General features: G+C 45.9%; 1 protein-coding gene across 1 annotated transcript in view; it reads left to right on the plus strand.

The window, feature by feature from the left end:
- The first annotated feature begins 354 nt into the window (after positions 1-354).
- The window catches only part of LOC147606695 (paired amphipathic helix protein Sin3-like 4), a 38,208-nt gene continuing 15,450 nt past the window's right edge, over positions 355-23,112 (plus strand). The window contains exons 1-14 of the mRNA XM_086792264.1: positions 355-667; positions 1,051-1,449; positions 1,547-1,687; positions 1,793-1,976; positions 2,080-2,178; positions 5,680-5,841; positions 5,924-6,272; positions 6,361-6,494; positions 6,828-6,903; positions 7,003-7,032; positions 7,162-7,412; positions 7,554-7,708; positions 7,820-7,947; positions 8,169-8,423. Coding sequence (XP_086648390.1) covers positions 1,379-1,449; positions 1,547-1,687; positions 1,793-1,976; positions 2,080-2,178; positions 5,680-5,841; positions 5,924-6,272; positions 6,361-6,494; positions 6,828-6,903; positions 7,003-7,032; positions 7,162-7,412; positions 7,554-7,708; positions 7,820-7,947; positions 8,169-8,423 — 2,035 coding nt within the window. The 5' untranslated portion in view covers positions 355-667; positions 1,051-1,378. The remainder of the gene's footprint in view (positions 668-1,050; positions 1,450-1,546; positions 1,688-1,792; positions 1,977-2,079; positions 2,179-5,679; positions 5,842-5,923; positions 6,273-6,360; positions 6,495-6,827; positions 6,904-7,002; positions 7,033-7,161; positions 7,413-7,553; positions 7,709-7,819; positions 7,948-8,168; positions 8,424-23,112) is intronic.

A 23,112-nucleotide genomic window follows, 5' to 3' on the forward strand; every position in this document is an offset into this window, starting at 1 on the left:
CTAGTCAATACAAGCGGGAAGAGGAAGATCGCGCCTCTATTGTGGGCGAGCAGTTGCAACCGTTGGAAAAAAAAATGCAGTAATCAAAAAATTAAAAAAATTTAATTACGTTAAGTTTAATCCTAAGGTTAAACCTTAATAAATTATATAATTAAGTTCCCTCAATTAATTAATTGAATATATTTTTTCACTCGTTGTATGCCCCTATTGTAGGGAGAACATGAGGGTCAATATATATTTGTGGTGCCATCTAGATGTAAAGCAATGCTTGCCAATGAGGACCCATAGAAGGGATGCCCGGCTAATGTGTGCCATGAGGTTAAAATCAAAACGTTAAAATTGCATTTTTTATGTGAGGAGAGGGAGCCCGTCCTCTCTCTCTATCTCTACGGTCGGGAGTTTTCTCTCTCTTCGGCGCCTTTCTCTTTCTTCGTCGAACGAAAACTTGCGAACTGCTTGTTCTCTCTCCCCCCCTCTCTCTCCCCCATTTTATGTATTTCTGGCCACCTTCGCCATAGCTTGAACAGCACAAAGCTCTGCTCTTCATTTTCCTATCGGCTCTCGCCATCTCTACGCATTCCTTCAGAGATCCCTCCATTTTCTTTGAAGCTCACGCTGAGTTGCTGCCATTATCAGCAACTCTGCAACACAGGAATTGCAAGCGGGGGTACGTTTCTCTGTGTACCTCTATTTCTCGCTCTGTGTGTTCTCTTTTCCTGTTTTTCCTGTGTGTGTGTGTGTGTGTGTGTGTCTGCTTTTTTCCCTTTGTCTAGTGCTGTGTGATCGCAATGGAGATGAAAACTTTCCCATTCTCAACCGATTTCTGCGTGTTGGTTGGAGCAACTTTCCATGCTCTGCTGAACAAGTTTCACTAAGCAAAATGATGTTGTGTTCTATGCTCTGCTCATTTGTAGTTTTGCTCTGCATAAAAATCTCCTTTTGGAAATTGCCAATTGACATGTATGTGATCCACAATTTCAGTCTGAAATTCCGGTTGGTGTCATCTTTGCGTCTCATTGTGCGCTGCCTTCTGGCCCTGAACCTTTGCAGGTAGATGTATCTCTAAAGTATTTCTACAGATCAAAATCACAGCATGTTAACCAAGATTTTAAGGGGAGAGTATGCAACAAAATGAAGTGTCTCATCTGACTAGGGCTGTGGCCCTCCAGCGAAGCTCCTCAGTTTCTTTCTCCGATTACAGACCCCTGAATGTTACGCCACTGTCAAAGAAGGTTCGGCTTCATAGAGGCCAAAAACAACGGTGATCAAACAAGGCTGTAATCCAGAGAAGCCAAAAACATAAACTGTAAGTGGTTACTAATCTCCTGAGGCTTGGATCTGCGGAGACCAGAAGAGCCAGCTTGTTACCCCTGACACCATGAAGCGTGTCAGAGATGAGAATGGGGCAGGACCACAGCTTAAACGGCACGTATCTTCACGGGGAGAGACGTGAGTGCTCTGCTAAGCTCCATATTCTGTCATCACAAAGCTTCTATGCCATGCATAATGGTGCTGATGGTGTAGAGCTGTATCTTTTGAAACACAGGTCTGTCCCAGCAGCACAATCTCAGCGTTTGACGACAGATGATGCGCTGGCTTATCTTCAAGCTGTCAAAGACATGTTCAAGGACAAGAAAGGGAAGTATGACGAGTTCCTGGAAGTGATGAAAGACTTCAAAGCACAGAGGTCAGCCTTCAAAGCTTGGTTTTCGTGGATGCTATTTTCTTGTGGCTTTCATAGGTACCTGCTGCTTCTGTCTTTCAAACTGTTTTTGTTCTTTTGATGCTCCAGGATTAACACCACGGGAGTGATAGCGAGAGTGAAGGATCTCTTCAAAGGGCATCGTGACCTCATACTAGGTTTTAATACCTTTCTTCCAAAAGGCTATGAGATCACACTTGCACCAGATGAAGAATGCCCCAAAAGGCAGCCAGTGGAGTTTGGCCAGGCCATAAGTTATGTTAACAAAATCAAGGTACACATGATGCTGTGTACTATTGTTTTTCTAGGCTCTCTCTTAATTCATGAAATCACTGATCATACGTTCTGTGACCCTGTTGTAATCTCTTTCTTTGCAGACTAGGTTTCAACAGGATGAGCAAGTCTACAAGGCGTTTTTAGAAATCTTGAATATGTATCGCAAAGGAAACAAATCCATCAGTGAAGTGTACCGGGAGGTCAGAGAGCTTTGCTCTTGGTCTCATCTCCTTGATCTTCTTGTTAACGTCTCAAGGTGTTGGTATAGGCTTCTTTGGTGATTGTTTTCAGAGATTAACCTGGGACTGGGGAAGATTCAAATTTGAGCTTACCTATGTGATTATTTTTCTCTGTGTGGGGGGCCCGGGGGGAGGGGTGGGTGGGAGGGTGCACTGGCTTAAGGATTGGGCTCCTTACCAAGACATCCTAGGTTCAAGTCCTGATCCATGCATTGGTGCAGGTACATGGTGAAAGAATGTGCACAAGCGGAAGCAATGAACATGGGAGAGAGAAAGATTGCAAGCAAGAACCGAGCTTTATTAGCTTGAGGTTACAGAGTACAAGAGCCAGCAAATAGGGCACATAATGATATTATGGAATGAATAAGGGAGCACCTCTTATATACTTGTGCATGAAGCAGTCGGCTGTAGGAAAACAGGCCGACAGCTCCACGACAGCATAAATAGCAAAAAAGATGCAATATTTTAACACCCCCTCTGCATCTTGAAGTGTGCAAAAAAGTCAGAAGAAAATTGATGACGAAGGTGCGACCATGGACACCTCAGCATGGCCAGTACTAAGTACACCTCAGAAAATGCACATGTCAGCTTGTTGTCTTTAGAGAACATAATGCCACTATAAAGACAACAAAAAAAAATCTGCTTGGCTCCAAACTCAAAGTAGAACTGGGAACACATCACATCCAATAACCTCGAATAAATGAACATGGAACACATCTTGTCCATAGTCTTTGCTAACCAATAGTTCTGGAACTCATCCGAACCATGAAGGAAACTTGGTTGATCCTGGAACTCATCCGGACCATCAAGTGAACTTGCCTATCTTTATACTTGGAACTCCGACACACGGGTCCCATGCTCCAGATTTAATATAAGAGAGCTTTTGAAAGCTCCCTCACCCACTTACAAGCCATTTCTGGAAGACAGGACGTGGGGGATGCCCTTAGGATTAGAGCAGGACACCAGTCATGTTCTCTCCAGACTGTGAGGCCTTGGGAGAGCTGGGGTTATCACTAGACGAGTCTGTGTCAGTGTCATGTGACTTGTCTTTGCCCTTCTTTGAAGACTTGCCCTTGTCTTGGGCTTTGCCTTTGTCCTTTGACTGACAATCCTTGGATAGGTGGCCTTTCTTCCCGCACTTGTAACATCGACTCCGAACTTTCTTCTGCACTGTCGAGAGTGCCTGATCCGGTCCAATAGACGATGAAACTTTCAATTTCCCCTGAGAAACTAGGATGGATTCCTCTTCCAAGAGGAGAGTACATAGATCATCAAACTCGAGGGAACGTGTTGTGATCTGAACCTGCAAAGCTCGGGAAACCATGTCATAATGTGCAGGAAGCCTGATGAGGAGGAGAGAAGCTAACTGAGAAGAGGTCAGGGCAGTACCCATTGCCACTAATTGGTCATGAATTACCTTAACCTTCATCACAAACGAATGCATGGAAGTCCCTGCTGTAAACTCCAGAGAAAAGAGCTGACCCAATAGGTTGACAGACCGCATTGTAGAGTCCCATGCATATAGGTCTGTTAGCTTTCTCCAAACAGAAGCAGTACAATCCAATGTTTGCACGGCGGGGGAGACCTCTGGTGAGATGGCTCGAACAAGTGCAGAGTGAGGTTTTGAGTCTTGATTCTCCCAAGCTGAAAGTTCGGTGAGAAAGGCATCCTCCTGGTCTTGAGTCCACTTCCTAGAGCTGGTAGGGCGTTCGGGCTTTCGTTCGTGGCCTTGAACAATCTCCCAGAGACCCTTGTGTGTGAACTAGACCTTCATCTGGAGCTTCCAGTGATCATAGTTTGTACCACTGAGTTTGTCCTCCTTGTTCGTCCAGGGGGGACCCATGTCTGCCTCAAAGAAGCTATGTCTCAAACAACCTCTGTAGCTAAGTAATCCACGTGCTCTCTCAAGCACCTTTCCATAGGATCCAACTAGGGACTAATAGCCTCCTCTGAAGATGCAGGCTGGACCGTAGCAAAAGAAACGCAAAAAACACACCACCGGGAACCTCCTACCGGAAGAGGGAGGGGATCTTGGAGGGAGAGGAGCTGATGTGCCACTTCTCTGATGCACTTCCTGAATCTGCAGCTAGACCTCCTCCACTTGCCTCTGAAGAAGAAAACGCAGCCTGGGCGCTGGCCGACAGCAGTTGGAGAGCTTGTAGAGCAAAAACGCAGGCATCTCACTATGGCAGATATCGAGGCCATCCGGCAGAGACCCATGCTAGAGCTCCTAGGATGATTACCACTCCAGCCATATACTGTTGTACTCACTGTCACTTTTGTACTCCCCCATATTCATGTATTCATGTATCCATGTACTCATGTACCCCATTTTGACTAGTAGCATTAGCTTCCCACTCTCCCTAGTTGCTGCTTCCGGATGCTCCCTACTGATGTATTGTAGGGCTAGATACTTACCTTCAGTTCTTTCTTTTCTTTTCCAGACAGCGTATCAGATGTCACATGGTTGTAACTTTGGTCTCATAGGTCACTTTGGCCTTTTGAAGACGTTACTATAACATTTCATTTCAGGAGCAGCTGGCACATTCTCGCTCTGATCCAGGACGCATGTTCCAGACATTTACGGCATCCTCAGATCGGATGTATGACATTGTGTACCCAGACTATGGGACTGGATGGAGTTAGGAGCAGATAACATATCATACTTGTATCACCCCTTCAGCATATAGAGATGCATTAGTAGCCCTAGTACTCCATCCATACCCTCTCGTTTGTACCCCACTATTGAGTCCCCTATGGTCGTGTTGATTTTATTTTATTCACTCCACATTTTCCTCTTGATGACTGGAGGAACATCATTGTACTACTTGTTTGTCTCATAGGCCAATTTTGGCCTTTTGTAGACGTTAATATATCTTTCTTTCTTTCCTTTCTTTCTCTCTACAAAGGATGAGGCCTTAGATTGTGCATCTACGACAACAGACCGTTAGGTTCTTTCTCTTTGTTTTTGTCCATTTCTTTTTTGTTCACCTAGGCATGTCAATTACAGCTTTTGATGGACCCTCAGTCCTGAACTGTTGTACTGGTCATGCGTCGCTTGTACTGGCCCCACAGGCCATTTTTTGGTCTCCTGCGGACATTAAAATTCTCTCTCTCTCTCTCTCTCACACACACACACACACACACACACACACACACACACACACACACACACGTGCGCGAATCCACATGATCATTACGATGCTGAGATAGACAGACAGCCAGTCTCTTTCTGGTGTTTTTAGTCTTGTCCATGGGTCGGTATTCCATGAACCCATTTTACTACTTTTGGTCTTGTAGATCCTTAGGTCTTTTGAAGGTGTTAAAATTGCTTTCCTTCTTTCTCTACCTCCCTTTTTGGGGTTAATGGTCTTGCAATTGTGCAAGGGAACTTTAGACATAGATGCCAAAAGCCAAGTCATTATACGAACTGACAAGGTTTGCATTGGGTATCGGTTCCAGGTTGCTGCTCTTTTTAAAGAGCATCAGGATTTGCTGGAAGAGTTTACATGTTTTCTCCCGGATACCAGTGGTGTCGTGCACCCTCTTTCAAGAGGCACAGGAAACTCTGTGCCTCGTAGAGATGAGAAGACAAGACATTCACAGGTGGAAAAGGCTGTCAAGGTAGGAACAGGCTCATTCTATGTTTCAGATATTTTTCTGGTCATTGATTGTTTTATTCCTTAAACTCTTATCTGTGAAGCAGAGGGAAAGAATGGCGAATGCTCCAGTTGATTGTGATCGTAGCTCAGAAAAACTTATCGATCAAGAGCGGCATGACCGGGCTGCTATCGAGGCTGACAAGGATCAGCTAAGGAAGGAGAGAAGCCCTAAAGATGAAAAAGAGCAAAAGCCAATGGATAGAGAGGAGAAACACTCAGAGCAGGAAGGGGATACTGACCTAGATGCAATGCAGCGGCTGCCAAATAAGCGAAAGTCAGCTCGGAGGGCTGATGAGTTGATTCGCAAGCAATCTCAGGGTGGGGAAGGAGGAGAAGCTGTGGTGGGAACTTCTGCTCTTATGCCTTCAATGGAAGAAAAGAAAGTTCCAAAGGGTATATGTTTGTTTCAAAGTGCTTTGGCATTTTGGCCTGTTTTGTTTTTGAGAAAGTTTTTGCTTACCATGCAATACTGTCACTGCAGGTCTCCAGAGGAAGCTTGCCTTTTTTGAGCATGTGAAGAGCAAACTACGAAGTAGGGAGACTTATCAAGAATTTTTGAAATGCTTAAATTTGTACAGTGAAGAGATAATCACTCGCAAACAACTGCATAGTCTGGTGCGTATCAATATGAATCTCTTATGAGGCCCACAAACACCATCAGCACATCACACAGATAAAGGCTGATTGAAAGGGTTTCTGGTGGCAAGTTCTCACCTCCTGACCATAGCTCCATCCTAGACCTACATTGACCGAGCCAGCCTAGTTACATCCTTTAGATGCATAACATAACTCAGCCTTGGAGGCTTAGTTGTGTTGCCCCTTTGTTTTGTGTAGCATTATAAGTGATTGAATTGATTCAAAAGGTTTTTTTTTTTTGAAACTGTATAGCATCATTCTTTTCTCTATCAGTTGTTAAATTGAGCTGACAGATTCCAAGACTGTTCCCAGGTTGATGGAGTTTTGGGGAAGTTTCCAGAATTAGTTGAAGGTTTCAACGACTTTTTAGCTCATTGTGAAAGCAATGGTATGAGCACCTTTATTTTAGCAGTATAGTAAGTTAAGACTAAGATTTAAAGCTAAGTCTTGCACTGACTCCATGCACACTTTTTTTTTTGGGTATCAGAGGGTTACCTTGCCAATCTCGTCAGCAAAAGTAAGTTCTACCAGCAGCTCCATATTCCATCAATCACTAGAAAAGAATATTATAGCTCTCCATTTGCAGAATTTTTTGGTGTCTTCAGCTGTCTTGTTTTCTAACTTTTGTATTCCCAATACCATTCAGAGCTGGGGGATGGACCACTCTTAAAACCAAAGGTAGAAGAGAAGGAAAGAGGCAGGGATGAACACAGAGGTGAACATGGAAGAGACATGGAAAAGGAAAAAGAGAGAGACAAGAATCTCCCTAGAGAGGGGCCTAGTCACAAACCCTTAGTGGCAACCAACAGAGAAAAGTATATGACTAAACCTATATCTGAGCTAGACCTGTCAAATTGTGAGCGGTGCACTCCAAGCTACCGACTTTTACCTAAGAGTGTAAGCACGACTTTTTGTTGTTTGGAGTGTGAATTTTCTTGGGTTGATTCATAGGCAATTAGGTGCTTGTATGCATGTCCAGGAATCTAGGCTATGTGGGCATGTTTGACACTCTGCATCTTCCTTTGCTTTTGTTCACAGTATCCAAAACCAGTGGTCAGCTATTGCACACCTTTGACACATGAGGTGCTCAATGATACCTGGGTCTCTGTCACATCTGGAAGTGAAGACTATTCATTCAAGCACTTAAGGAGAAATCAGTATGAAGAAAGCTTGTTTCGATGTGAAGATGATAGGTTCAATGATTTATCCATCAGATTACTGCTTTGTTCTTACGATGTGGAATCTCATCATCAGTGGTTGTAGTTGCCCTGCAAGAGATTATTTATGTAGATTTATTTTATCAGGTTTGAGCTGGATATGCTGCTGGAGTCTACTGCTATCACAGCAAAGCGTATGGAGGAACTACTAGAGAAGATGCAGGATGCAAACACTAAACAAGATGGTCAAGTTCATCTTGATGATTACTTAACAGGTGGTTGTGTCCATATATTGAATCACTCTTAGAGCACCCCCTCCCTTTCTTTCCTAGAATCACTCTTAGAGCACCCCCTCCCTTCAATATATGGACACAACCACTTGTTAAGTAATCAACTTCCCTGATTACTTAACAGGTGGTTGTGTCCATATATTGAATTACTCTTAGAGCACCCCCTCCCTTTCTTCCCTAGAATAAACATGTTTCTTGTGATGTAGCTATCAATATCCGGTGTGTTGAGCGTATATATGGTGACCATGGCCTTGATGTCATCGATTTGCTGCGCAAGAATGCTGCCGTGGCATTACCTGTTATTCTAAGTCGTCTTAAGCAGAAGCGGGATGAGTGGTTGAAATGTCAAGAAGACATGAACAAAGTCTGGGCAGAAGTTTATGCAAAAAATTATCACAAGTCATTGGATCACCGCAGTTTCTACTTCAAGCAACAAGATAAGAAGAGTCTAAACATGAAAGGTAATTATTCTTTATTCATTAGGCTTCTGCTAAGGATAGCTCAATTGTGGCTTTCTTGTGATCTTTCCTTATTAGTGCAGCTTCAGCCTTGATCATGTTAGTTGTTTCGTGGGATCTCAGGTCTTTTGCTGGTTTGAACTGTAGGTGCTCATCATGCATACATTCCAACTTTGTTGTGGCTTATTGATTGTGTAGCTCTCAAGCGTTGATAATGTTATATAGGAATTGTGTTGGTTTTGAGTGCAAGACGGCTTTTAGGACCGAGCGTGGCCATTATGAGTTTTTGTGGTGATGCCATTCAGACTCACCAATGCACCAGTGATGTTCAATAAGATGATGTCCGGGGTATTCATGGAGCTCATTGAAAAGTGCTTATCCATCTTTTTGGATGATATACTTATTTTTTCTACCACTGCATAGTACCTTGACCTTGAAAAAGTGCAAGCTATATTGGATAGGAAATTCCTAAGACTGCTCAAGAAATCTTGTTATTTGTGGATCCTTGCCAGGCCTACATTACACACATGGACAAGTTTTTCGCCGTTGCAACACCTCTTACAGATTTGCACAAGGGGATAAAGATGCGTCCCTAGAAAGTGTCCGTTAGAGGGAAGGCTCTTTAGGCATTTTATGCATTAAAGAAAGTGGCCTTTGAAGTACCAGTTCTTAAGCTGGCATCATGGGATGACCCGTTCAAGGTTATTACTGACGCTAGCAATCTTGCCATTGGAGCTGTTTTAGAGCAGGACGGAAGACCAATGGCTTATCACAGTCGAAAGTTAAATGTTGTCAAAAAAACTATTTGGTATATAAGAAGGAGCTATTGGGGGTGATCGCAACGCTTGAGCATTGGATACCTTTTCTTTATGGGAGGGAATTCACAGTAAAGACAGATCACTAGGCAGTTAAATGGTTACAGACCGTGCCTAGTGCCCAATGGAGTGATAGGCAAGCCAGGTGGAGTCAATTTTTCCAACAGTTTGGAGACATGATTGAGTATGTCTTTGGCAAACATAACCTGATTGTTGATGCTCTTAGTTGAAAGACTACCATTCAGACCATGCAGGAGTCCACTGTGCTCAAGATTCAAGGCAAAGATGAAGGCTCAGTATGCATATTATTTGAAATTTGGTACTCGGTATAACTTGGCCCTTAGTTCAAAACCAGGCCACTATACAGTTCAAGGTCATTCTACAAAACTGGCTATGTGTACTAAGGGTGAAAAGACATTCCTCATGATGCCTATGATTCTCTTGTCAGGGGTCATTGTGGTATCAATAGCACCTTGGAGAAGTTAGAGTGGTATTTTATTGGCCAAAAATGAGAAGGGACGTGCCACACATGGACATGACCGATTTCCAATACTAATCCTAGATTAGGCAGCGGATAAGCAATAGGATTAGATTAGCTTTGACAGGCATGTAATGGCTTGTTTGTGGACCAAGAGCATGTCGGCCAAGTACTTGAGGTGTCATCCTTCATGTCGACAACACTTCTAGATTTATGGGTCCATGGAACTGGTCGACTAGCAGTCGGCCAATTGAATAAAGCTTCCAAGAGCCTATAAAAAGGCAAGGCATTGTTCATTGTTGAGTATCTACCCCCCTCATAGTTGAGGTAGGTCAAGAGTCTAGTTAGGGATCTTTATGTTTTCTCTTTTGGAAGGCCAAAGGACATTCTTGTACAATCTTTATGTACTATATAATATATTGAAAATACAACTCTCTCTCTCTCTCTCTCTCTCTCTCTCTCTCTCTGGCCCCCTCCCCCTATTGAGGGGACAGCTCCATAGGTTGTATGATGATGGTGTCTGAAAATGGCAATTTGTCCAGCCCTAAAAAGGAGATTTATCTGGATTATTTTGGATTATTAGATTTTATCCATCTTTTTTGTGTCTTGCTATTGGTTGACGCCCTTTCACCGGCCGACCAGTAGCCCCCTTGTCTATATATAGCATCGACTCTTCATTCAGTCTTTTGTACCACTTCATAGACATATCCGCTACCACATCATCTATCTGCTGCTGCCGTCGGCGCTTGCCCTACATTAGCACATCTTCTTCGTTGACAGCATATCTGCAGTGTTTTCCTTCAACAGCATACCTTGGGACAATAGCCCACTCTCTGCTTCATATCATCAGCGTTTCTTATTAGTTCATGGGACAGCAGCCCACTCTCTGCTACACAATACAACACCTCAACGTTTTATCATTAGTACATATCTTGGGACAGCAGCCCACTGTCTGCTACAGTTTATCATTGTTTTTCTTCTACCTTGGGACAGCAGCCCACTCTGTGCTCACTATCTCATACTACTCGGGACGGCAGCCCTCTTTGCTCCTCTCCATCCCTCAGGTATTGCAGCACCCTTGTCACTAGAGCTTCCACCACATCCACCACTCGGGACGGCAGCCCTCTCTGCTCCTCACCACCCCTCAGGTATTGCAGCACCCTTGTCACCAGAGCTTCCACCACTCAGGACGGCAACCTTTTGCGCTCTTCATCACCATTCAGGTACTAGGTACTGTAGCACCCTTGTCACCAGAGTCTGCATCATCATCGATGTCATCATCACATCACCATCGACATCATCACCACTTCAACTTCCGCTGTTCACTACCACCTCGGAGTGCCTCTACATCCACTGACGCGAGCCTTCGACAACGACCACCTCACGGAATGCCTTTGCCTCACATCGACGCGAGCCTTCGTTACTGACCGTGCTTCAGCTCCGACATCCTCTTTGCTTTTGCACTAGTCTGGTACTCAACTTCACCTCATATCGGAGGGCTCTTGTACATATGTTCACTCACCATTATATATAGACTCACTCACCTATTTCATGCTGTGTTGTTTTGCTTTGATCTCTCGTACATGCGGTTCTTTCGTCCTTTTGCTCTCACATGGTATCAGAGCTATCGTGAGCAAAGGGATTGAAGACCTCGAGAGCACACAGCATGGATCGTCTACCCGCACTCCCGGAGGATCAATTTTTCTCATGAGAAGTATTCTCCAAACTCTGATTTGGACCACTTAGGGAATGTGACTTCTTACTCAGAGGAGAGCCCCATTCAAGATCTTACTTTGGGAGACGATCAACCCATCTACATCAACTTACCTTCACCACCTTTGCCTTCACGATCACCCTCTCTTGACTTTATCAGACTTTGCTTCTAGAGGGGGATACATTCCTTGTGCTAGTACGTCAGTGTGGGACTGTGACATGCGAGGGATTGATCGTAGTAATCACAACCTTAGGCTAAGCTAAGCTTCACTTAATGATGCTTAAGAGATAGACAATTAGTGTCAATGCAATGCAATGCAGCTATATTAGATGAATGGGTTACAATGAGATCTAAATAGATCTATGATGTTGTCCTGGATGAAGATCCTTCTCGGGATGAGAGTGATAGGCTGAATGCTGATGATGAGGACTGAATGTTCCTCGCTCCAATGTTGAGGTTCACCACTTGAATACTGGCTTCCCTCTATGCAGGAGGTAGGAGACGGACTGAATGCTGAATATGCTGTCTATACTGCTGATCTGCTTCTCTCTAGCTCCATGGATGGAAAACGCTGAGGAGAGATGAGATCTGATGCTTCCTGTATGCTGTACTGTACCCCTTGTCTCCTAGGAAGGAAAATGCTGAAGAGATCCAAATGATGCCCGCTGAAGTGATGCGATTGCTTATATATGGGTGACTACTACTGGTCGGGTAGCTAACTGCAGTTGGCTGCCTTCAACAACCTCACGACTTGCAATAAATGCATTGAAAGGCTGTCGGCTACTGTTAAACTGCTGTCGGCTAATGCTAACAGCCCCGACCTGATGCTATAACTGCTCTAAATGCTGATGATGCCTAATGTGCTGATGTTGGTGCTAAACAGCCCCAAACACATGTTTGAATATGCTAAAAAATGCCTGAATAATGCTTACATGTCTTGCTTGATGTTTATGAATACTTGATGATGCCATGTCACTTGTACACCCGATGGGTGTGCACATGACATTCCCCTCTGTTAAACTGTTGCTGGGTGGTATACCTGGCAACCTTTCGACTCCTTTGCTGATCCTCCTCCACTGAAACCACTGCCCCACTTCTTCTTCTGTCGCGATTGAGGTGGACTGCATGAGTTGAATCCTTCGAGCCAAAGACTTGGCTACTATGGGAACTGAATGAGCTAAAGCTGCTTGGAAATACCTGAGTCACCCTTGACTTGTCTGCAGAATCCTTTCACACACCATCTCCGTCGTTCCTAAACCTCCGAACCCCCCGAGGTGATGTTGGATCAAACTTCTGTCTTCTTATGTGGAAGAGAACTCCCCGCTGTTGCTAGTTGAAGCCCAAAACTCCATTTACTCCTTTGATGATGGATGCCATTCTTCCCTAGAGAACTTATGGGCAAAACCTGTATGCCTTGCAGATGCAAGATGCTAGACTGACTTGCGAGGATGACTACTATGCCGATGCAAGCCTTGTGCAACCCTATATGTTGTGCAAGAATGCAAATGGATGGGTTATTGATGCATGCCTAAGGAGAAAACCCTAAGGGTGGCCTGCAAGATCTTGAGAACTGGATTTAACTGAGCGAAAGCGACTAACATGATGACTTATTGAATGACTTTTGGAGTAAAAATGATCTAAGGCTGGTTACCCTATAACGCTCTGATACCAATGTGACATGTGAGGGATTGATTGTAGTAATCACAACCTTAGGCTAAGCTGAGCTTCACTTAATGATGCTTAAGAGATAGACAATTAGTGTCTCTGGATGAGAGGGATAGGCTGAATGCTGATGATGAGGACTGAATGTTCCTTGCTCCAATGTTGAGGTTCACCACTTGAATGCTGGCTTCCCTCTATGCAGGAGGTAGGAGACGGACTGAATGCTGAATATGCTGTCTATACTGCTGATCTGCTTCTCTCTAGCTCCATGGATGGAAAACGCTGAGGAGAGATGAGATCTGATGCTGCCTGTATGCTGTACTGTACCCCTTGTCTCCTAGGAAGGAAAACGCTGAAGAGATCCAGATGATGCCTGCTGAAGTGATGCGATTGCTTATATATGGGTGACTACTGTTGGTCGGGTAGCTAACTGCAGTCGGCCGCCTTCAACAACCTCACGTTGCAATAAATGCATTTAAAGGCTGTCGGCTACTGTTAAATTGCTGTCGGCTGGTGCTAACAGCCCCGACCTGATGCTATAATTGCTCTAAATGCTGATGATGCCTAATGTGCTGATGTTGGTGCTAAACTGTCAGAATATGCAGCGGAGATGATGACCAAGCCTGGGAACACAAGAGCAAAAGCAAAAACGCAGGCAGAAAAACAGCACAAGAGAGAGACAGATGTAGGCGTGTAACTCTGCTCTATATACACAAGAAGATCCCGAGATATGATACAAATAAGGCATGGGGGCTGAGGAGCTATATATACTCCCCTAGAGGGCAGTCGGCCAGCATCAGGAAAGCCCACGACTGAGGAATATGTCCACGACTGCTGAAAATAGCAGTCGGCCAGCTACAGATGCCTCCGCCTAGACAGAACAAGTCGACCAGCACTCTGACAGCCCACGACTGATGTAGATCGAGTCGGCCAGCTTCAGAGTGCTCCTGGCATCACCTGGCAGCCCTCCCAAGCCTCAGAAAAAATGGGAAAAAATAGGGGAAAAATGCGGAGAGTGGGGAAAAATGGGAAAACACCTCATAAGGGCGGGCACACCCACAACAAAGGCCCTGGTGTATAAAACTGGACAGGAGATGACTTCTAACACCCCCTCTCCGCTCCTGGCTGTGTGACCAACCACTGGGAGCTGGGGTGCCGCCTGAGCAAATCCTGAGAGCGACTTCGTGAAGAGGTCCACCGTATTGTCCTCCGTCGAACAGAACTCTAGCAAGATATCATCAGCAACAATCTGTTCACGAACAAAGTGCCTCTGGATGACCAAGGGTTCCTCCAGTGGAAGCCCAAACCTGCAATGTAACCTCCTCCTGCTCCGTAAAACTGCTCCTGGGGCATAAGTAGATCTCCTCGTGTCCGGATCTCCTCCCCAAACCGAGTCACTCCAACCGTGGAGTCGGACTCCATCCAACAATCCCCCTCCTGTGTACAAGAGTCCATGATCCTTCGCATGCCGCAGAAACCACAGGAAACGCGATCTTGCCTCACAAAGAGACATCTGCAACAATGAGCTCAACTGCCTCATCAGGAAGCTCCCGTCCAATCCGGTATCCATCAACCAGATCAATGAACCATCCAGCTTCTGAGTCACAGAGACATCACACTGCTCACAAGGATCAACACCTGTTATGGTGCATAAACAAGTCCTGGAAACCTGATGAAACCTGTCAACCACCCCCTCTGAATCCGGAACCACAAAGCCTGGAGAAACCACCTCCTTCTACAAGCAAACACCTGTCACCTGCCTGGCTTTCCGAAAGGTCCCCGTGGAAAGAACATCCTCAACTACTGGAAGTTCTATGTCCCGAACACGACGAGACATCAGAGCATAAGTGACCTGTTCAGCTTCCTCTGACTCACGAACACAAGAACTACCAACCTCAGTACTGGAAAGTTCCTGCCAACTGCTGCCATCTACTGGCAAGCTATCCACCACCTGGTCTCGGAAAGCTCGCACCTGCAGCGTATCCACACTTGAGTAGCCATTACCAGACTGCCACTCATCACAATCTTGAGGACCTGGGAGAGAGAGTGCTGAAAGCCTGTAGACTCCATTCTCCACTCCACCTTCCCAAACCACTTGGCCTGTTGCTTTGTCCCGGAGAGCAACAAAATGCTCATCAAACTCCACCCGTACGCCAGTCTTGCAAACCTGATGCACTGACAACAGATGAAAACCAAGTGCCGGAACATACAACACCTGGGAGGAATGCTTCCCCCCTTTGCCATCGGGAACTATCTCCATCCTGCCCTCACTGTGAACTGGGATAGTGGACGTATCACCAGTAAGAATATGACCAGAAACCCTGCAGAGATCCTGTAAACCGGAACGGGAAGGAGTCATGTGCCTGGAAGCACCACTATCGAGAATCCATTCCCGAGTATCCGTTGCGGAGAGTCCTCCAATCTCCTCCCTGCCTGAAGAAAATGAAGCATCGGTGTCCATCACCTCCAAGTGCACAAAAGCCGGAGTCTTCATGATTGCCGAGGAATCTTCTCCCTTCTCGGTCTTCCGCTTGGGACACTGCCTCCAGTAGTGGCCTTTCTCGCCACAATCATTACAGGTCCTCTCTGCCTTCAGCTTCTCGCGGTCAGCGTCGGACTTCTTCTCAGAAGACTTCTCCGATGAAGCCTTCCCTTTGCCCGAATTACGGCCTTTCGACCGTTGGCCAGTAAAGGCCTCCGAACCTCCACCCTGAGGAGGGTTCGTGAATCGTTCCTCCTGGTCCAGGACCATAGGCACAAGCTCCTCCCACGTGATGGTGCTGAGCCTGCCACTGGTAATCAACGATGAGTAGAATGCTGAGTACGAAGAGGGCAAATGTGACAGCAACGTTATGGCCATGTCCTCTGACGATATCTCCTTCCCAGCCTGGAGAACTTCTTGCTGAAGAGCCTGCAGCTTGTTAATATGCTCCCGCATCGTCGACGACTTTGCAGGGCTCATAACCCGCATCTGTACTTCCAAAGAAATCCTCTTCATGGGTGATACCCTGTTGTACAGAGAAGCCAAATGCTGCCATATACCTCTGGCCAGCGTCATGTGCTTTACATGATTAATTACCTGTGGTGTGCAGTTGAGGAAAATAAACGAACGGACCCTGGCGTTGACGCGATCCCACATCTGCGTCTGGGCCTCCCGGTCCTTTCGGGTTGATGGTAACTCCCCTTCCTCTACTTCCGGCCGTGGAATACCAACAACGACGAAATCGGCGAGGTCGTAAGACTCCAGAACGGATTCCATCATCACCTTCCATATGCCGTAGTTGCTCCCGTCCAACTGACGGTCCACCGGGAACGTGGGGAGTGTCGGGATCTTCACATGTCTCTCGGCCATCTCTAACAGATCTGCCATAGCGGGGATGTACTCTGAAAAGGGTGGGTGGGCGGGAACAAAGAAGAACTGATACCTGCAAGTGGCTGTCCAGCAAATCAGCCCGCCTTCCTCTTGCTTCTCCTCTTCCCGATCAGCCCAAAACAGTCCACCAATCAGTCACAAAAACAGCCCCCTCTTGCTCACACAAATCCCAAGACCTATCTAGAGCCTAGGGCTCTGATACCATGTCAGAATATGCAGCGGAGATGATGACCAAGCCTGGGAACACAAGAGCAAAAGCAAAAACGCAGGCAGAAAAACAGCACAAGAGAGAGACAGATGTAGGCGTGTAACTCTGCTCTATATACACAAGAAGATCCCGAGATATGATACAAATAAGGCATGGGGGCTGAGGAGCTATATATACTCCCCTAGAGGGCAGTCGGCCAGCATCAGGAAAGCCCACGACTGAGGAATATGTCCACGACTGCTGAAAATAGCAGTCGGCCAGCTACAGATGCCTCCGCCTAGACAGAACAAGTCGGCCAGCACTCTGACAGCCCACGACTGATGTAGATCGAGTCGGCCAGCTTCAGAGTGCTCCTGGCATCACCTGGCAGCCCTCCCAAGCCTCAGAAAAAATGGGAAAAAATAGGGGAAAAATGCGGAGAGTGGGGAAAAATGGGAAAACACCTCATAAGGGCGGGCACACCCACAACAAAGGCCCTGGTGTATAAAACTGGACAGGAGATGACTTCTAACACAGCCCCAAACACATGTTTGCATATGCTAAAAAATGCCTGAATAATGCTTACATGTCCTGCTTGATGTTTATGGATGCTTGATGATGCCATGTCACTTGTACACCTGATGGGTGTGCACGTGACAGGACCCTGGCATCCTTCATCTTCTCTCATGGTCCCCTTTTTGGCCTGAGAAGGGGTGTTTGAAAATGGAATTTTGTCCAGCCCTGAAAAGGGGATTTATTTGGATTATTCTGGGTTTATTAGATTTTATCCATCTTTTTTGTGGCTTGCTGCTGGCCAAGTACCCTTTCACTGGCCGACCAGCAGCCCCCTTGACTATATATAGCATTGCCTCTTCATTCAGTCTTTTGTACCACTTCATAGACATATCCGGTACCACATCGTCTATTTGCTGCTGCCGCTGCCGCCAATGCTTGCCCTACATCAGCACATCTTCTTCGTTGACAGCATATCTGCAGCGTTTTCCTTCAATAGCATACCTTGGGACAGCAGCCCACTCTCCGCTACATATCATTAGCATTTCTTATCAATTCATGGGACATCAGCCCTCTCTGCTACACAGAGCACATCAACGTTTTTATCTTCAGTTCATGAGATAGCAGCCCACTCTTTGCTACACAGTACATCACCTCAGCATTTTATCATCAGTACATACCTTGGGACAGCAGCCCACTCTCTGCTACAGTTTATCATTGTTTTTCTTCTACCTTGGGACAATAGCCTACTCTCTGCTCAGAGAGTAGCACCCTTATCACCAGAGTCTTGCATCATCATCGACATCAAAATCACATCACCATCAACATCATCATCACTTCAGCTTCCGTTGCTCACTACCACCACGGAGTACCTTTGCATCCACCTACGCGAGCCTTCGACACCGACCACCTCACGGAATGCCTTTGCCTCATATCGACGCGAGCCTTCATTATCGACCGTGCTTTAGCTCTGACATCCTCTTTGCTTTTGCATTGGTCTACTATTCAGAGTCACCTCACATCAGAGGGCTCTTGTACATATGTTCACTCACCATTATATATATACTCACTCACCTATTTCATGCTGTGTTGTTTTGCTCTGATCTCTCATACATCCGGTCATTTCGTCCTTTTGCCCTCATAGATGGTCCTACTTTGTATCATATGGCTCGGATTTGACATTCTCAGCTCATAGCTCTAGTCTTTGTTTTCTTTTGTACCATGATGAGATTACATGGACACTATTGTATCACTTTTTGGTCTCATAGACCCACTAGGTCTTTTGAAGACGTTTAATATAACTTTCTCTCTCTCTCTCTCTCTCTCTCTCTCTTTGTTGGTGGTTTGCATCGAGGTTCCTATTCAGTAACTTAGGGCTGAAAGAAGACACACAAAGCTTCTGGGCATGTGGCATTGGTATCAGAGCTTTGATACCAGTGTGACATGCGTTGTGGAAGTGTAGCTATGGTTAACGCTAAGCAAAAGCCTTTAAGGTAGAGGTGCAGTTGGTTGTTGACTAGGCAGCTCTTGGCGTGTAGGTATTGGCGATGCTGATTGGGCAGTGGTTGTGATGCGCTAGGCGAACAATTAGGCGGCAATGTTGAGATAATGGCACTGGTTGGGCAGTAGTGGTGAGACACTTATGCATATCATAGGCGGGCACAACGGTGTTGTCTGGGTAGCTCATGACATAGACAGGCGGGAGCTAGTGGGCAGCGGCTGGTGACGTTGAGATCATTGTTGGGTGCATGTTGTATGTGCGGAAGGCTTGCTGTACTGATCCACAGTCCTAAGCCTGATTAAGAACAAGATGGTGATTTAAACGTGATTAAGACAGAGGAGACATAAGAAGAGGGAGATTGGTGTCAGGGTTTTCTTTGTATTATATGGTACAAAAAGGTTGCTGAATGTATGCATATGATTGGGCCCTTGGTCAGCCTTGGAGGGGTGACCTATGGCCCCTTTACATGACTTCTACTGGAGCTAGACTTTCTATAATGATGAAACTACTGAATGAACGGACTTAATGTTGAATATGATGACTTATGCCTTTATATATGCCTGGAAGTGCTGGTCGGCAAGGACTGCTATAGGAGTTAATTTAACCCCAACCCACTATGTAGGATAACAAACTGCCATGTGGCAACGTGAGAAGCGGAGGAGCAAGAATCCATTCCAACAGGCAAACAGAAAGGGGGGCAAAGCACAACATCTAAGTCAAAAAAACATCATGATTATTTGTCCAGTAATTGGCTGACCAGCACTTCCAGGCATATATAAAGGCATAAGTCATCATATACTCAGTATAGAAAATCTCGCATCAATAGAAATCATGTAAAGGGGCCAGAGGTCATAAGTAGCAGGTCAAAGTTAGAAGTCCAGGGATGAAGGATGACAAAGTGTCCACCCCGTCATCAAGTTTAGCAAGAGGGGATGTCATGTGCATGCATGTGCCATGACTAATCCTCAACATGAACAGCATTAATCCCTGATTTAAGTCAGCATTTAGGTCATCAGCAATAACATAATTACCATTAGTATTAGCCTCATCATCATCATCGTCATCACCATCAACAGCCTCATCATCATCATCATTAGCATCAACATCAACATCTTCAACAGCATAACCAGCAGCATAAGCATCATGGAAAGGGCATGGGACCGTATCGGCACAGCCAACATGGGGTCCTATGTAGCCAGTCTCGACAGCATCCATGTGAAGGCTAGCAAAAAGGGGGGCAGCATTTAAGTCAAAGAAAAATCATGATTATTTGGGCAAAAAGCCCTTGGTCTCCCCTTATCCCCCACCTTTATTGGTGGTCCTCATGGGATGTTTGGGTGGGGGGGGACACGATAGCTGATGGCCGTCTTCCACGTGCTGCGCCTCTGTTCGCTTGGTGCTCCGTGCTCCGTGTTCTTTCATGGTATCAGAGCCTCGTCGGCTCCTGCTGCTCGGCTTTGGGCTTCGCATCTAGGGGGGTGTTGGAATGGATTCTTGCTCCTCCACTTCTCACGTTGACACATGGTAGTCTGTTATCCCACATAGTGGGTTGGGGTTAAATTAACCCCTCTATATAGGGCAAAATGCCCTTGGTCTCCCCTTATCCCCCACCTTTATTGGTGGTCTTATGGGATGTTTGGGTGGGGCGTGACCCGGCCGGTTGATGGCCGTCTTCCACGTGTTGTGCCTCTGTTTGCTTGGTGCTCTACACTCGGCGTTCTTTCATGGCCTTCACATGGATGTGTCGACTGGCTGCATAGGACTTCATGTTGGCTGCCGACAGGGTCCCATGCCCATCCCATGATGCTTATGCTGCTGAGGATGATGATGTTAATGCTAATGATGATGATGATGAGGTTGCTAATGGTGATGATGATGATGATGGTGATGAGGCTAGTACTGATGGTAATTATGCTACTGCTGATGACCTAAATGCTTACTTAAATCAAGGATCAATGCTGTTCATGCTGAGGATTAGCCATGGCACGGGCGTGCACGTTATAGTGCAATAGGGTGGCTTATGGTAGTAAGGCGGAGGATGGCAGCGGTGCACTGGGCAGTAGTGAGAGAAGCTGTTCCCGTATGGCGGAGGGGCTGGAAGACAATTGGGCAAGGTGGCGTAGTTGCTGCAGGTTGGTGTTTTGAAGTGCTGCAGAGTGACGTTTTAGAGGGTGGCAACGACTGGCTGTCTGGAGGCAAAAAACGTAGAAGACAGCACCTTAGCAGGAACCTTTTAAAAAGAAACCCTAAAACACTTGCGTTGATACTGAGAACCAGGAACCAGTCAGCCAATTACTGGAGGTGTCATCCTTCATGTCGGCAGCACATATAGATTTATGGGTCCATGAACCTGGCCGACCAGCAGTCAGCCAATTGAATAAAGCTTCCAAGAGCCTATAAAAAGGCAAGGCATTGTTCTTTGTTGAGTATCTACTGCTCTCATAGTTGGGGCAGGTCAAGAGTCCAGTTAGGGGGTCTTTATGTTTCCTCTTTTGGAAGACCAAAGGCCACAGTCTTGTACAATCTTTATGTACTAGATAATATATCGAAAATACAGCTTTCTCTCTCCCTCTCTCTCTCTTCTCTTTGTCTTTGTTGGTAATTTGCATCAAGGGCTGAAAGAAGACACAGAGAGGTCCCACGCATGTGACAGGATGTCTACGAGTATGTCAAGGCATGCGAGATTTGCCAGAAAGTGAAGGTTCCACACTTGAAGCAAGTTGGGTTGTTTCAGCGAAGCAAGTTGGGTTGTTTCAGCCTTCACCTGTTCTCGAGGGGCCTTTTCAAGATACAAGTATGGACTTTGTAGGCCCTCTTCCAGTAGCTATGGGAACCACGACTACACAGCGTATGACCATTGTTGATCGGTTCAGTAAGTTTTGCATGCTCATTCCTTGCATGTAGACCACCATAGCAGAAGACATTACTCGCCTTTTTATCCGACTTTTGTCACATGCACTCTGCACTCGGTGCATGGTGACAAGATGGCTCATCATCAGAAGTGCAGCATTTGTACAGTTTTAGAACCCAGTAGGATGATATTTGTTGTACGCCATGACTCCATTGTACATCCTCAGTCCAGGATAAGTCAGGCACGAGCTACGTAGGTCATTCCTCAGCCTTAGTGGGTCAGTCAGTCAGTCAAGTCCCTTAACCCACTTGGAGAGAATCATTCATGCATGTAGAGTCAGTAGAAGCCTTAGGGTTTGCATCAAAAAGCACTCTGCATCCTGCATAATATGCATACATATGCCTGTGCATCATTTAGAACATCCCCAAAGCCTTAGGGAATTTACTGGGATTTATCTGGTATTTTTCCCATATTTATTAGTATTTATTTATCATTATTTGCATTATTGGGCATTTATAAATATTAACTTTATTAAATGACCAACCTCCAGTTAGTATAAATAGGCTTGCCTAGAGCCTCTTTTCCTCATTCAGTCTTCATTGTGCTAAGAGCTCTCCTCTTTCTTGCTTTCAGCCCAAGACTAATCCAACCCTAGAGCCCATAAGCTTGCTTCTCCAGCCCTTGAGAAACCCTAGCTTCATTCAGCCCTGAATTCAGCACTCAGTTCAGGCCCAGATTCAGCATACCCTTCACCTTCAGTTCAACGCCAGTTTGCAGCCTGCATACACCTGCGTTTTTGCACAGCAGTACAGCAGCAGTGCTGCGTTTCTGTCCCAGCCGTACAGCAGCAGCTCCTGCAGTCCCTGATTCACCCGCGTTTCAGTCCACAGCATCCTCCACACCTCAGCGTTTCTGTCCACAGCAGATTCCAGCCCTGAAGCAACAGTCTACAGCAGTTTCCAGCCCTGAAACTGTTGTTTGCATCAGTGTCCAGCATTCTGTGCATCATCCACACATTCAGCAGTCATCTGGTGAAGGTAACACAGCATTCATATGTGTTTTCAGCATTCTAACAGTGTGTAGAACAGTCCACCTTCTTCCTCTTTGAGCCTCAGGTGTGCAGCCCTTCCTCATGCCCTTGGGAGGAGTGCATAGGCTCGAGATCAAGTCATTGAGGTGTTTCTACAGCAGTGTACAGATCAGCCACTCTCCGATCCTCCGAGATCTTGCGTTCGGCTTATCTACAGTCCAAAGTCATTCTCTCTAAAGTAATAAAGCAAATACTATCTCGTTATCGGGATAGGGGGCCCTTCAGTGGGTAATTCGGGACCCAATCTGGTGTACAGTTCTCATATCTCTCTCTCTCATCTCTTTAAAGTTTGAAGTAAATGAAATGGATTGCTAAACTCACGCAACTCAGGATACAGAAGACGGTGTGAGCATATTGTGTGCCAGGATCAACCAATACAAAGACTTCCGCTGCATATCACATTGGTATCAGATTCAGATAGTCCACACACACCGTATCCTAGCGTGGGGGCATCCTCGGATGGTTAGATTGCGTTCCGGCACGACCACCGACTTCAGCATCATGTCTA

The sequence above is a fragment of the Cibotium barometz genome, chromosome 57 (genome assembly GCF_041138505.1).
Source record: "Cibotium barometz isolate CiBa-2024 chromosome 57, ASM4113850v1, whole genome shotgun sequence".
Classification (NCBI taxonomy): Eukaryota; Viridiplantae; Streptophyta; class Polypodiopsida; order Cyatheales; family Cibotiaceae; genus Cibotium; species Cibotium barometz.